This window comes from Topomyia yanbarensis, chromosome 2 (genome assembly GCF_030247195.1).
Source record: "Topomyia yanbarensis strain Yona2022 chromosome 2, ASM3024719v1, whole genome shotgun sequence".
Taxonomy (NCBI): Eukaryota; Metazoa; Arthropoda; class Insecta; order Diptera; family Culicidae; genus Topomyia; species Topomyia yanbarensis.
Window position 1 is genome coordinate 8,221,102 of NC_080671.1, and position 14,861 is coordinate 8,235,962.

The 14,861-nt window shown below is 38.6% G+C and overlaps 1 protein-coding gene across 4 annotated transcripts in view; it reads left to right on the forward strand.

Annotated features, from left to right (window-relative positions):
* LOC131678918 (uncharacterized) overlaps positions 1-14,861 on the forward strand; it is a 402,100-nt gene that overhangs the window by 251,828 nt on the left and 135,411 nt on the right. Inside the window, exon 2 of one of the 4 annotated variants that reach the window (XM_058959361.1) lies at positions 6,166-6,762. The exons of 2 other annotated variants lie outside the window; for them this stretch is intronic. In XM_058959361.1, coding sequence (XP_058815344.1) covers positions 6,703-6,762 — 60 coding nt within the window. In that variant the 5' untranslated portion in view covers positions 6,166-6,702. Of the gene's footprint in view, positions 1-6,028; positions 6,763-14,861 lie in introns of those variants that run through there. One more of the 4 variants, XM_058959360.1, reaches the window with a different exon arrangement.

Sequence of the window (14,861 nt, forward strand, 5' to 3'; positions counted from 1 at the left end):
TTTCTAGGTTGTGCGTTTTTTGAATTTTTAAACTATCGCGACTTTTTTATTTCATCCTCCGCATAAAAAGTGTTTGAGTTTACTTGAGTATTATAACTCTTCATGCCCCGTAAGATAAATTTGATATTTAATGGTTGAACTGACAAATGATTTGAATGCGTTTTAGATAATCCTTGAAATATCTAAAAACTTTAATGCAAAAATATTGTTAATTTCCTCCTTAAAATTTAATCAAATTTGGAAAAAAAATGTGTAACAGAAAAAACATGAAATATTCAAGAATCCGTCCCATCAAAGAAACATCAATAATTTCTCGAATTTTCTCATACATCTGTTATATTCGCAGTTGATAGATATAACTTCTGTGAAAGATTTTGCATTTCTAGCAATTTATTAGGTGCGAGATAATTGTACTGGTTTGTTTAGTCTTTCCCACATCAAAAATGCCAAAAAGAGACAAAATAATGAAACCTCAAAACTCATTTGTTGCTTTGAATTTACGAGGAATCCTGAATAAGATTTGTCGTATTCGCCGTAAAATAATGTACGTAAAATATCCGCTCAATGTTACCATGCCGCATCAACATTATTTTTAAAAACCGTGTAAAACACATTAACGTACAAGAGAAGCGCCAAAGCACACTATTTGGAATCTAAAAATAGCCCCTTTTTCCTAATCTGAAAAGATATTATAAAGCTATTCAGTCTATCGTCATATAAGCAGCTGTATTAGTGAGTAAAACTGAATAAAAACAAAGCGTATGACACCAGGAAAACAAACAGTACGTAGGCTTGGGCAAATTTCAATGTGTGCGTTCTGGAAACGTCTTCTGCATCTATAATCGTTTTGCCCTTGACGGAGGCGTGGAATATTATGATAACATTAAACATCAGTCGAAAACAACGTCGTTGGTTCATGCAGGAAACTTCCCCATCAAACTCAGAATACCCAGGTTCAAAGCGGCAAATCGACAAATAATAATCTGCGTGTCATATATTCACAATAACAATCAGCCAGTAGGTATGCAATCATTTGGCAATGCTATAAAAGCTTTTGCTGCATGAAGCTTTTTGCTCCAAAGCAAAAAAGCGCCCTAATGTATGCTTTATTTTTCTCGTATTCTATTTTTAGACGTACACGCAAAAATCGTTGATATTATACAATAAGTAATACAAGCTATGTTGGGGTCATTTAAGCTATCTCAAGTTGTTATGATCGTGTTATTTTGCTATCAACGTTTGTTATAAATTTGATATCAGTAGAGAATTTTTTGTTAGAATTTTTGTTATTTTAACACCTAACGGATTCTACTTTATAACAAAATTTGATAGAAAATTTTTCGTAACAAAATATCAGCATGAGTTATAATTGTGTTATTTCCTTCTGGTCGGGTTGGCCTTTGTTTTCAACTTGTTGCGGTTTCTAACGTTCTTGCGCAACATTCCTAAATCGGCTAGTCATATTCTCTCAATAATATGTGATGATTTGTGTGTTAAACGTTATTTTTAATTTTACCAAATAAATTTATTAACAAATACCTACATACTTGAATCCATTATTATTGTCATTAATTGAATTATAATTTCTTGGCATCTGTACCAAACCAAGAGGAAAGCTTACAAATGATTTTTATAATATTGTTTTATAAGTTTATTGGTTGATTACCTAATCACAAGAGACAAAATATTTATTTTCAAACATTTTCGACAGAATCTGCTCACTTAATAAATGAAGTGTCAAACTTATTACATGTTCCACTTTTATGAAATTTATTTCCTGACTCCTGTACATGTGTTTTGTGATAAATAATGAGAAGGATATTCCAACTTGTTTGTATTGTATTTGTTAACTAATTACTGATGGAGAAACGCAAAGAACTTACAAACAATGTTCTAGTGATTTTTTTTTGTTGTAAATCCAAAAACAATTCTGAAAAGGACAAAATTTGGTTTATCTTCTCCATGATGTAATCTTCCCTTATTTGACTTTTACTAATAAAAAGTAAAAGAAAGAAATCTTTAGGGCCCCCTGTATTTTTTTTTTTAATCAGTTATAGCCGAAATGCTTTATGTAAGGGAAATCTCGGAAAATGAGAAGCGAAATAAATAACTCCAAGTAGAATGAAAGTCGTTCTAAACTCGAACTTTTTCGAATACTGTCTTTCCATTATTATTCGCTTTTTGTCGCATTCCATATTTTGAAATATTATTTTGAAGACCCATATTTAAGATCAATACAATAGTAATTCTTCAAAAGGGCTAATGAGACTTTTGTAAACAAACTTATTTTGCTCATTTTTCCGCTACAGAGTTAAATTTTATGAAAAATACACATGAATCAACATCTTTACCCTTGGTAGAATCGATTTCAAATGTTTTCTGTGTTGAAATGATAACAAATTAAGAGAAATCAGCAAAACAAAAGTTTGTTCACAAATCTTATTAGCCCTATTCAAATGTTGATATGGAATAATAAAATCAATCAAGATCAATTTCGATTTTTTTTAAATTTAGCTGTGGTGTAATCCCTTAAGTGGTTGATTTAACGGCTTCTTTCAAAATTTATCGAACCTACTCCCATTCGTTCATTCGTTAGAGTAGTTTATGTTAAAGAAAGTGTACTAAATTAATAGGAACACTTAAATTTAGGAAGTTATGACCCTCGCTCCACAATGCAGTTTGCGACAGAATTGCCCAACTGAAAATTATTAAATGAAATGAATGAAAACAAACATTAGACTATAGCATTTTGTACGCATGCACTTCAGAGGTCCAAGGGTTACAATTTCTGTTCTAGTTCTTGGATCGCCAACACATTTTTTTCGATTTTTTGGCCCAGCTCTCAAGGGAAATCCAGTTTTTAACTTTTTGCATACATATTGCATTGAATGAAGAACTTAGATAATGTATTAGTAATAATTCGGTTGTCCGTTCATTTTAAAAGGCTATTTTCTATAACTTTACAACTGATTCAATTTCACTTTCAAAATTTCTCGAAATATCATGTTCTAAAAGTTCTCAACCGATATAATATTCGAAAACAGTTATAAAAATGTCTCATCACACTGGTAAATGGATTCAAAGCATTTTTTTAAATAAGTGCACGAAAAAACATGCGCCCTTCTGAAACATACTTCTGAATCAAAATGGTTTTACTGTTAGTCGAAAACAAGATTTACAAAACGACCAGAACTGCCAAATATGCATCGGGAATGGTCGAGTTTATTGACATTCCCTATTTATTTCTAGGATTCATCATACACATCATGACGTTATTTATTTAACTGATAATCGATTTTTTCCTTTGAATGGGTATCGATATCTTTATCCTCAAGAAACTGACATAACTGGATCCTCAAGAAACTGACATAGGAACATGGCTAAGATAAGCGAGCCACTCAATACGTTGTGTACATTGTGTTTAACTTCATTTTCTAGCCCTAATTTATTTAATTTGAAAATTTATCCCCGCCCTGTCACGAAATCTTGATTTTATCCCTACTGGTAATATATCAGTAGGTTATCTTAAATAAACTTGTTACGTCACTTTTCTGTTAACCCCAGCATCCATAAGCTACACATTGTCACAATTATTTTTCACCCTTAATACAAGGCCTCTGTCTAGAATATACTTTTTTGCATAACTAGTAGGTAGGTATTTGAATAAAGAAAACTAATATCGTCCGGCGAACATGTTAGCGATGGCCCTCGCGATGCTAAATTGATATAATCCTTCGGTGTTCGCGTTTCTGAAATACTTCGAGGTAATCTTTTTTCTGTGTTCGCGAATATCGCTGCGAAGCTCCGTGTAACTGTTTCAAAAATATCGATCACACGAACCAAGAGCTTAGCTCGTGTTCGTCGAAAACTACGCAAAAGCTTTTACATATCTTTCCGAACATCAATGAAATGAACAAGAAGCTTCATTTGTCCTCGCCGAAGAGCATGCAAAAGTATCGCCCAAATGTTCGCAATTACGATGGTAAGCGATTGTGATGCGAAGCTTGTGAATACGAACCAGTAACGCAAAGCTTCGCGCTTTGAAAGTATTCGAACATAGGTTCGGTTCGAATATTTCCTGCCCTGATCTCACCCAGTAGAAATTTCAGACTAACCTTTGGAAGATATTCAGAAACTCCGATTTGGTCCACATAATCTGCTTCGCTACATTCCACATCTTTGACAATCACATAACAGAAAAATTTCCGGATACTTTGCGGGGTTGAAGCGAATGTTTGAAAAGGATGTTGGCCTAGCAACATGAAGGGTACCAACACGTCTTAACTTGTAAGGCAAATTGCGACCCCAGTTCCCGATCAGAACAATGTACCACCAAGAGTCAATAAATTGCTGTAACTGTTCTAAAAACATCGACAATTAAGCCACTCCTAATGTTGGCAACAATCAACAAAGTTCCACAACTTATTTAACAATCATATTCTACCGCTGCAAACACACTGCAATTCGAGATCCGCCCTTCCTTGACCATGATGTACAATATGTGCTCATTTTGTTTGATATTCAAAATGTTCATAGCACAAATTAGAAATAGTTTCTAGAATATTTTTCTAATTAATTTCTTTTCTCATACTTGTTTTATGATATTACGTAAGAAAGGACGAACTCTCCCTCCCTCTCTGATAAGTAAGTATAATAATTCCATGGACAACCCATTGTTCCAACACTAAAAAAAAAACAAGATACTAAAAATGCACATGATATAAACGACATAAATCGAGCTGTGCTGATTGAAATCAGAAGTGCGTGTTGCGAGGGTTCGTTTGTCTATTCCATTTGACCATGTATTATAATAAGGCTGACATAACACTACGACAATCTACGAAAACCAATTAACAATTTGCCAATTCATTTCAACTTTTAAAAATATATCTTGGTTACAGTTTCAACACGAAGATGTCTTTAAACGAGCATATTTCACAAAAAAATATCTTTATTTTTACGAGGTTCACAAAAGTGCATACTGGACGTGAGTAATAACACGTTCCTGATGTGATGAAACTGGATAGAATGTGGCTTCCGAAAAGCCACATTATTTCAATAAACAACACTTTGCCAACAGAAGGTTTTGGAATTAAACGATATTATGTTGGCGAGTCCTTTTCAGATGGTTTAGAATCAGCATGATTCATTTCCGAGCCTCGGGTTTCTTGCTGCAGGGTCAATTATAATAATTTTTTTCAATAATTTTATCCGCCTATCCTTATCGCGGAACCCATAACGCTGTATGCCCATGCGTAGAGACGGTACTGATATAACCTGTGATTGATCATCACCGAAACACGACAATAAAAGCGTGTAAACGTCCATTAGCGGTGACTAACACTGTAAACAATGCCTAACTGTAGTACATCGATTTAGTAGGGGGCTTAGACGGTATGTCAGCTACTGATGAGACAATGTCAATACAAAAAAGAAGTGACTTGATACAATTCTAGATGTAATTTTACTTTCTTTTCAAATTTATGTGTTGAAATCGATGTGTTTGCATTGAAATTCAATAATGTATATACTATTCATCCAAGATATATTGACGCACGTTGTCGAAAGAGTATTCGGTTTCATTCCATCCATCAATCCATAACCTCTGCTTCAAACATTCGGCTGTAGAACTCTATATCCTTCACACAATTCTGTAACCGTAAAATGAATCGGCGAAACGAATATCTGTGTTCGTCGCATACATCTGTATATATCGGAGGACTAGAAGGACATATTATTTCACCATATTTTCAATCATTTCACCATTCCACGCTTCAATTGCAATTTCCGTGTAACGAATGACGTTATACTCAAATCGACAACCCAGGATAAAACACGATAGGAATGCAGAAAACGCTGTACTATCAGTTGATTTCTAAGCTCGCAAAAGTGACACATAAACCACCAATAAAACATGTATTTGAGTCGTTTATGCACCGTACGTCGATTTACTGCTTGTCAATATGTATCTACCTATCCAACTGAATGTATTTCGGAGTATCCTCGCTGGCAGTACCTGGACAGAATAACATGTGCACTAGTTGTCTGTTCACTCACTCGGAATCCGGGCCAACCATGGTCTCCACTAGAGATTTTATCCCACAGAGACGAAGGTTCCGTTTGTCATTTCTCCGTTTCTTCTATTTGTGTCTCCCTTTTCAACAGCGTGTGTGCTACAGGTTCGACCAGAGCGCCCCGACCATCGGAATTTGTACGACACAAGAGGATGTACCTACAATGGGTACTTTGCTCCATCTCAGCTGCCATTAGTGCTGCCATTGTGACGTGTTGATGTTGTTTAGTGCAAAGTGTGAAACCTCAAGCGCGGCCTCCTTGGTTGGTGCACGAAATAGAGCGGGATATAAGTGTGTGAACGTTTCTGCCGGTGAAAAAAAGGGAAATCTCATTTCAAGCATGCTGGTGGTGGAAAGCGCCGAGAGCCAGGGAAACAAGCTTCATGTTTCTGTTCAGTTTAGCTTTTGAGGGGTTTTCTTTGAGGTTTCATTATTTCCGCAACGCGTCGTCGCTATTCAATGCCAATGTCGAAGGAGTGGAAAATGTATCCGATTCGGAAATGTGAGTGTGAAGAATGGTGGCTCACTTCGCCGTTGATAGTGTTGTAGCTTGTACCCGTTTAAGTGTATAGAACGTGTTTACTCTTGGCAACGACACGTTGCGGAAGAAAGAACCGGCACTGGGACCATGTTGGCCTTACACCATATGACGCCGGGGGAATTGACACAGATATCAAATTTACACACGGTGAGTACAATTAGCTAGTTTAGTTCGCACAAACAAAAGGTCAATTAGCTAAATGAATTTTAAAGTATCTGAGTTTATCAAAACAGACCACCATGTTCCCAGACCAGATCACCGCCGGATTTAATTAATTTCGATAAATGATACCTTTCATCATCATTTGCCGGTACATTCTCTGTTTATGATTGATGATTGCTCGGTTTTAATTTCGTAGCCCGGAACTATGGTAGCAGAATTGGCAATCACGTACCATATTTTATAACCATCACACACTGGTGAAGGGAACCGGTCCCATTTATGTGACATACATTTTTAACCAAACTCCATTGGTAACAGTTGCGAATCCAGTAAAATTGTTACCAAAAACCCACGCCTCAGTAGTTTTCGGTGGATCACACTGATTTCCCCCCAGAGCAACATCCCAATACCAGACAACACAAATCAATCAACTGCAGAAGTCACAAATCAAATTTGGTTTTTGATTGAGTTTTCAGAGATCCACCGCGATGGTACGAACAACCAATGAACATCGGCGCCAGTGTCTCTCTGCAAGAGAAAATAACGCTTGTCCTGTATCGAAGCGAATTGCTTTCATATTTTAACTTCTGGCACTAGCGTTATTAGATTCAGTTCAACATACCCATCGATCAAGTAATTCTACCACAATCTATTGTTGACATTCGGCATTTCCAGACCCACAGATTGAAGCAAAATTGATTGACAAGCGAAAACACGGGACACCTACTCCGACTGCAGTGATGCGAAAATTAATTACATATACAATTACAGCGACATATGCATAACAAACCCGCATCCCGGCACATTCCTAGGAATTGGCACATGTTAGCTCGTTCTAATTGTGGCTGCCAGGGTTGTACAAGCGAAACCGACGAAATGAAACTGAGAGTTCAGCTAACCTGATTTAACTGGAGTGCGGTGGGGGTGGTGATGCTGATGGTTCGGTTACCCACAGAACCACCCACCGGGTGGATATCGTTTCGCTGAAAATGTGGCAACCACACAAAAGCATCGTACTCCCAACTGGCGGCTCTATAAATATGTATCATAAATTAATGATAAATGTTTTGGATACGGGAGGGAGGTCTACCGCAAGCCAGTAAGGTCGCGACAAACACATACGCCCCCCCCCCCCCTCTTTACCCGTGTTCCAGTTTGGAAGTACCGGAGTATAAAGAACAACACCAATTGCGCCAGGCCAGCATAACACGTGATCCTTTCTACCGGTGACCGCCGCATCATTGTCCTGTTGCGAGCGAAAGTTTATGATTTTAACTGTGTACGGCGGGGTTTCACAATGTGAGGTGGATAGCGGACTGCATTACTATTTAATTAGGGCAAATTGAACGGACTCACTAGAGAGGTTTCCCCGATCAGAAGCACATAGTAAAAAAGTTTTAAAACTGTTATTTATTACGATTTCCTTTTATTTTAAATAGTAATGAGACCTACGTGAAAATATAGCATACTGCAAAAATTGCATTCTGTTATACTTTTGTTATTGCATTCCGATCGGGTCGTTTATCCAGCCTTTGAATTTCCGCCGAGTTTTAATGGCTCATTACATGGGGTTCCTGGAAAATGCATTCCGATCCCCCATTCCGGGAAGTTTCAATTATATTTGAACTTCAAATGTTGAAAGATTATTCGATCGCTCCAAAATTATCGGTGTAACTCTCATATACCATTTGACTCGGTTCGACGAGAAAAATCATAGAAATATGAAGAAATTAAGGATTTTCGTTTATTCAGTCAATGTCTTTCAATTCAAAATAATCACATATTTCAAATGAATTTCAAAAAAGTTTCTTCCGCTTTGATTACACAACTATGGTCTGAATACACTCTGAATCTGAATTGCCATTTTTGGGCCATACGGGTTCGCGGCAACTATGTCTTCACTACGTTGTTCGAAATCCGTGCGCGTCGCCGTTCGGCGTGGAATAACTTTTTTAATATTTTAGATATCGTAGATATAATGTAACGAGTACATTATTGTAAATATGTAAATGTATATAGTTCTGTAATTATAATTTAATTTAATTTAGTTCATTTAATATTAGTATTATTTAATTTTCGTTATTCATGTTTACCGCGTTCATAAAATCGAGTTGCTACGGTAGCGCGAGAGAGACTTCTTTAAAAAAAGACTTGCTATTACCCACTTGAGTTACCACCGTTCTTCGCACGCGCCAATTTGTAGTTTGCTTCGCCTAGCGTCGCTACCGATGGGAGTGTTATTTGGCTACCGAAAGAGGCTATCGACCTTATCAAGAGTTCACGAACCCTTGCATCCTTCGGTGAAGAGTCTGTTTCACTCTGATGGCTGGCAAGCGACAGGCTGGCACAATTGAAGCCACCCGTAGAAATGAGATGCTTTTATGCAGCTGGGGAAACTCGGGACTGTTAATGCGAATTCGAGAATGTCGCTATTGTCCACTTCGTGGAAAATACGTCAGATTAACGAAGACCTTCAAACCGCGGTTAATCTGAGGATTCTCAAAGCCCAATAAACCACTTTGAACTAATCAGTGGAGGAGGCAAGAGTGGTTCGTCATTTGTTATCCCGTGGTGTGTTCAGCGTGGTAATTAAATTCGACCTTAAAAGTTTCATTAAGTCTTATAATCAGTTTCCCTTCCCTAACAGAATAGCAATTGATAGTGCAACCCAATTAGCTTGGCGATTCTTGTGTGCGCGCCGAAGAAGATTTGCCATAAAAATGTGCTTGTACTTATTTGTTCCCGTGCAACAGCAATCTGTTTCACAGGTTCGTGGCAGCCGTCGAACGTCCAAAAGCATCACATCTCCTCGTTGGTAACCACTTTTGACCCCACGGTTCGTCTCAAGGATGGTCCCGGTGGTACACGTGGCCGGAAGAAGGCAGCATCCGTCAAACCGCATCTTGGCAGGACCATTCGACTACCGAAACACATTACCAGCACACCAAGCACATTTTCCGGTGACGACTGGAAGATTCGGCGGCAGTACCCCGCCAGCAGTCCACGAATCGGCGGTGGAGACTATCGTCGTCCGTTCGGCGCGATCAGTAGTGATCGCATGTCGCATCAGCAGCAGCAGTAGAAGGAATCGCCATCTCCCGCCCAACATTGAGTAGAGTGATTTTATGTTTGTGAAGTCCATGCGCATCGGGTCACCATAGACGGCCGTACCCTACCGTCAAATTTTGCCATGCGTGGCTCGCCTATATAGATTGCCGTTCAATTATCACAGCACCGAACTAGCACACACCGAGAGCACGCATAATGGGTAGTATAGCGTCGCACTAGATAGTAGAGGGAACACGAGAAGGAAGGGAAACTGCCTAGTTAGGTTGAAATTAATATCGGGATGAGAAACTGAAAGGAGGATTGTATAAATAAATGTATTGATGTAGCGAAAATGTGCTGTTTGCGATATAGCAGAAAATGTATCCCGTAGGGTAAATGAACTGATGTTCGTCTTGGTGAAGTTTTTCAGTTCTAGTTAAATCGCGTCGTGTTAGTTTTTTGGTTGTTTGTCTGTTACTGGGGAGGTTGGCCCTTATACCATCCGGAACCACTCTCTAGTCGAACTCTGGTCGATCGAATTGGCGGTTTGGACTTTGCCAATGATGATAACAACCCGCGAGTGTAATCTTCGTTTCGGAATAAATTCGCATAAGCCGTTTTGGATTATCTTTGGCTCATATAGCACGCGAATCATCGACGCGGACGGACTGTGTCTCCAGCTAGATTGCTTCCTTCCTAAAGAAAGAAAAACCAGAACCTTCTCCCGAGGGGTCTCACTAGGCCGGGCAGCTCTATAACAGGTGGGTGGTCTCTCAACTGAGAGTGGCGCATAAACCAACCACTTATCTACCTCGGAAGCTCCCAAGAAAATGTTAATTTATTACCTGAAAAGACCAGCTGTCTATAGCCGGTGACTTCGAAGTTATTGGATAATGTTTGATAAAAATCGTTAAAGTTTCAATAGTAATAAATTTTGAACGGCAGCCAGTTCTAGTTGCAAATTATACACCCAAAACGCGAACTGTATGAATTGCATGCGCATAAGCATGATTCTTATGAGAATTTTGCATTGTAACTGGTATAATGCATAGAAAGCGATATTGGTCCGGGACAAAAATGCATTAAATGGCGATTACACCACAGAAACTTACTCAAACCCACAGTTGGGAACGTATTAGTGAATTTAACGATATCGGAGTATTAGTATTGAAATGACTCCGCACTAATACACATGTAAAGGACATCTCCACTCGGATACACGTGCGTTCTGAAAATACTAATACACGCTCAATGACCTGTTTCCATTTCGCCTTTCTACTGATCACATGCTGCATCTTGGAGAGAACAGTTTATAGCATCATCAAATTGATGGGGTGTGGGTGATGATTATGTGTTGTTTTTATGTTGAGCTTTCGGCGTTCTCTCAACCCTAAATTTACCATCGATATGCTAGCTCTAGCCCTTAGATAGGTTCATAAATGTTAATAATGATTAATGATTATTTAAGCGCACTATACGCAGGAGAAAGTTACCTAGGGTGACCATATCAGACGAGTAAAAAACCAGGACAGTCGAAAGGGTGCTGCATCCCCCATTACCTCTCAATCGACATTGCCTTTTCCGCATATTTTCGGCAGTTAAAAAGTTCTGGGGTCTGGCAGGCAGAGCTTCGACAGTAAAAAAGTTCTGGGAGGCTGGGAGGAAGAGCTCGTCTTTCATCGGAATTCGATTACCGATAACCTTTTTCGGATTTACACAAAGGCAGTTCTTGCTACACCACCATCAGCAAACCTTCCATGCTGAGATGGTCTGTGCAGGACCGGAGAGGAGTTTTCAGTACTAAAAACACGACATTGACGTAAATCAGAAACATCAACGATCCCAAGTAGCTTCCCTGCGCTATGCCTGGCAATCTCCAATGTCAACCATTATATCTCGATTTGAGAGCTGCAAAACCTACTATTGTTACCAAAAATATCTCCGTTTAAACGATTGTTATATGAAAACTGGCGGATAGTTTGGAGTAAATAATATCAGTTTGAGCCCGAGCTAGAAAAAATTGACATCCCTGCGTGAACTTGAAAGAAAACAAAATTCAATTCATGCCCGTCGTGATGAATGAAATGTTTGGTTCATTTCCCTCATCAAACAGAATTTTGTTTCCATTCTACCTATGAGAGAGATTATTGAGCAAATGTGCACCAGATATAGATTATGCAGTTCACTTATGCTCGAAAATGTAGAAGAAGCCAGTTTCTGCCTACAAACTGTCCACATAAAAACAAATAAATGCTTTCGTTGGTGAAGGAATTTATATTTCTTCTGCACTTAAGCATTCCATTCTGCATGAAATTTCAGTCAGTTGGGAAGTTAATGAATCAGGGAGGGAATTTTGGTTTCGGTAAATACAAGCAGAAATAAGTGAAATTTCGCAGCACTGGTTTGACCCCGACATTCCATACTCCCTGTTATGTAGGATGCTAGACTCGGCGGTTAGTCGCTGTTCAGTGTCCAGGCGTGAAGGCATGGTAATCGTCCATTAGCTATTTAATTTATTTGACACGCCTCAATGCATTACCTACGCCGTGGGTCTTATAATATTATCAATGTGTAAATAAAAATAAATAAATCGAATTTTAAAGTATATCCATCGGATCTTGTGTACGCGTGTGTTACTTTGCGCAAAGCTCTTATTTCTTGTTGAAGATATATTTATGTACTTCATAGCCTCTTGTTGCTTGTGGATCACTTAGTCCGCTTTCTCTCGGTTTATCGTTTTAACTGCTATCCTCGCTGTTAATGTTGTATGGGCTCTCACGATTACCTGGTTTGAGTTGTTTGTGGGGCCTATGGGTCACGATCGCGTATCCGTGTTCTTTGTTATTTACTTTATTATCAGTGGTGCTGGCAGTTGATTGGGAAGTAGTAGGCGCATCACAATGATCATTCACGCTGTGCGTAGGTTCTGTATTCGTTGGTGCAACTCCGGTGGTTTGTGATTTAGTTGATGAAAGGCTGTGTGATGGGTATGCTTGCAGTTGATATTGCTTCGTCAGAGGTTTGTGTACGTGGTTTCTCGTAAGGTGTCTTCTTGTCTAACAACGTAGGGCACGCAGGAATTTGTCCTTCATACGTGCACAGCGTGATTTGAGATTTGGTCATGCGTTTTGCTTAGAATTGAAAGTTCAGATATGAAGGAATAGCTTTTGTCACTCGTATTCTCACGCAACAAACACCGTTGGAAATATCAAGAAAAGTTTTCTCCAGGTTTCAAACTTAAAGGACGTATTACGTATTCCGACATGATGGTTGTAATAAATTTATTAATAGTACCCAAGTGTAGATCGTGCAGACGCATATCAATCTTATCATTGCCAATAAAAAGCGGGTACCTTGGTCCTAACATTATCATGCTCAACGACGTATTGCATATTGTTTTCCATAGCGTAGCTTTCCGTTATGGCCAAAGTTTTAAACGTTATCAGTAACGAGTGTGGGCTTGTATAACGACGATTTCCGATAGTCTAAACTGCATTTTCAAATTTGCTGTTCAATTTTGCTGTTGAGTTTTAAACATCTTGAAATGACTAATTGATATCGCACCAATGAAAGTAACGGTGCTTTATTGTTCACACTGGCTTGGGACGAATTTTATTATTCGACTGCTTTTCTTGTTTATAGTACTATGCTATATTTATAGTACTGGCACGGTATATATAGACAGCAGACTTTAGGTAGAAACGTTGGTTTGATTCACTGCACTGTTAACAAGCAGAGCGATTGATTAGGTACTAGTAATTGCATGATCCCCAGCTCGAGAGAGCGCTCAATGAAATTATTCCACGATAGTTGCTATTTTTCTTTTTATGTAATGGATTTCGAGTAAGACGAAAAAAAGCCATTAGCAAGAGAACTCAAGTAGAAGCAGAAACACCAAAACGCGGATGTGTCTTTTGAAAGGTACCAAAGGGAATGCTTCGGGTCCCGGATTGAAAGACGATTTAAGCCGAGAAGAAGCGCTGGTAACCATTGTTTAATCGATTTTGACGAGGCACTCTTAAGATTAAAAAAACCATTGGAAGGTACAATTGGGAGATTCGACTTTTGTTTGTCGCATTCCGATTGAGGATGAGTATACGTTGCAGTTATGGTTGCGGTCGGTCGTAACTGCGATCTGGAGCATAGTGAAAATCGAAGACTGAATAAATAGAAATATATTAGGCTTACAGTAGAAAAACCAGGACAAATCAAGCATTTTCCTCGACTTCCCAGGACACCAGGACAGTAAATGCAAAACTAGGACATGTCCTGGGAAACCAGGACGTATGGTCACCCTAAAGTTACCTATATGGGAACATTGGGCTAACAAATTTCAACATTTGTCTGATAGAAGCCGTCCGCCAATCATTTCTGGCTTTTCTCATATCAACAATACTTTCAGGTGATAACATATCAGTATTTCGCAGTAAAATTATTTTAATTTAAAGTATCATAAGCTATAAGGGCAGTGATGGCATGGTTTTGCACTTTTGAGCACCAGTGGCAGTTACTCATTTCAGCTTGTATTATTTCCCGAACATGCGAATCCAATGCACACAGGTAACTGGCATCCCTATCTCTACATACAGAGTTTGACAATTAGGTTTTACACCAACCGACATAACCCCACAAAATGAACCGGATGAACTTTGTTTGGCAATTCTCGGTGGTTTGTTTACATGGGAGTTACGTAAGTTCGAATGTAACAGTTGGTGTAAAACCTAATTGTGGTTGACCTAAGAACCTTTACTATAACGCCATAAATGGTCAGGTCGGCAGCATTAAATTAAAAATATTTAGTCATTGTATTGCCGATTTAAGAGAACCTCTGTGCTGTATTTTCAACCGTTCTTTTGCCGAGGCGAAATTTCATGACATTTGGAAACAATCCACAATGTTGCCTGTCTTCAAAAACGGAGATCGACGAAACGTGAGGAATTATCGTGGTATAACTAGCCTTTCTGCTGCTTCAAAGATATTTGAAATCATAGTAAGCGCCATGATTAAACAAAGCACTCGTAATTACATTTCATTCG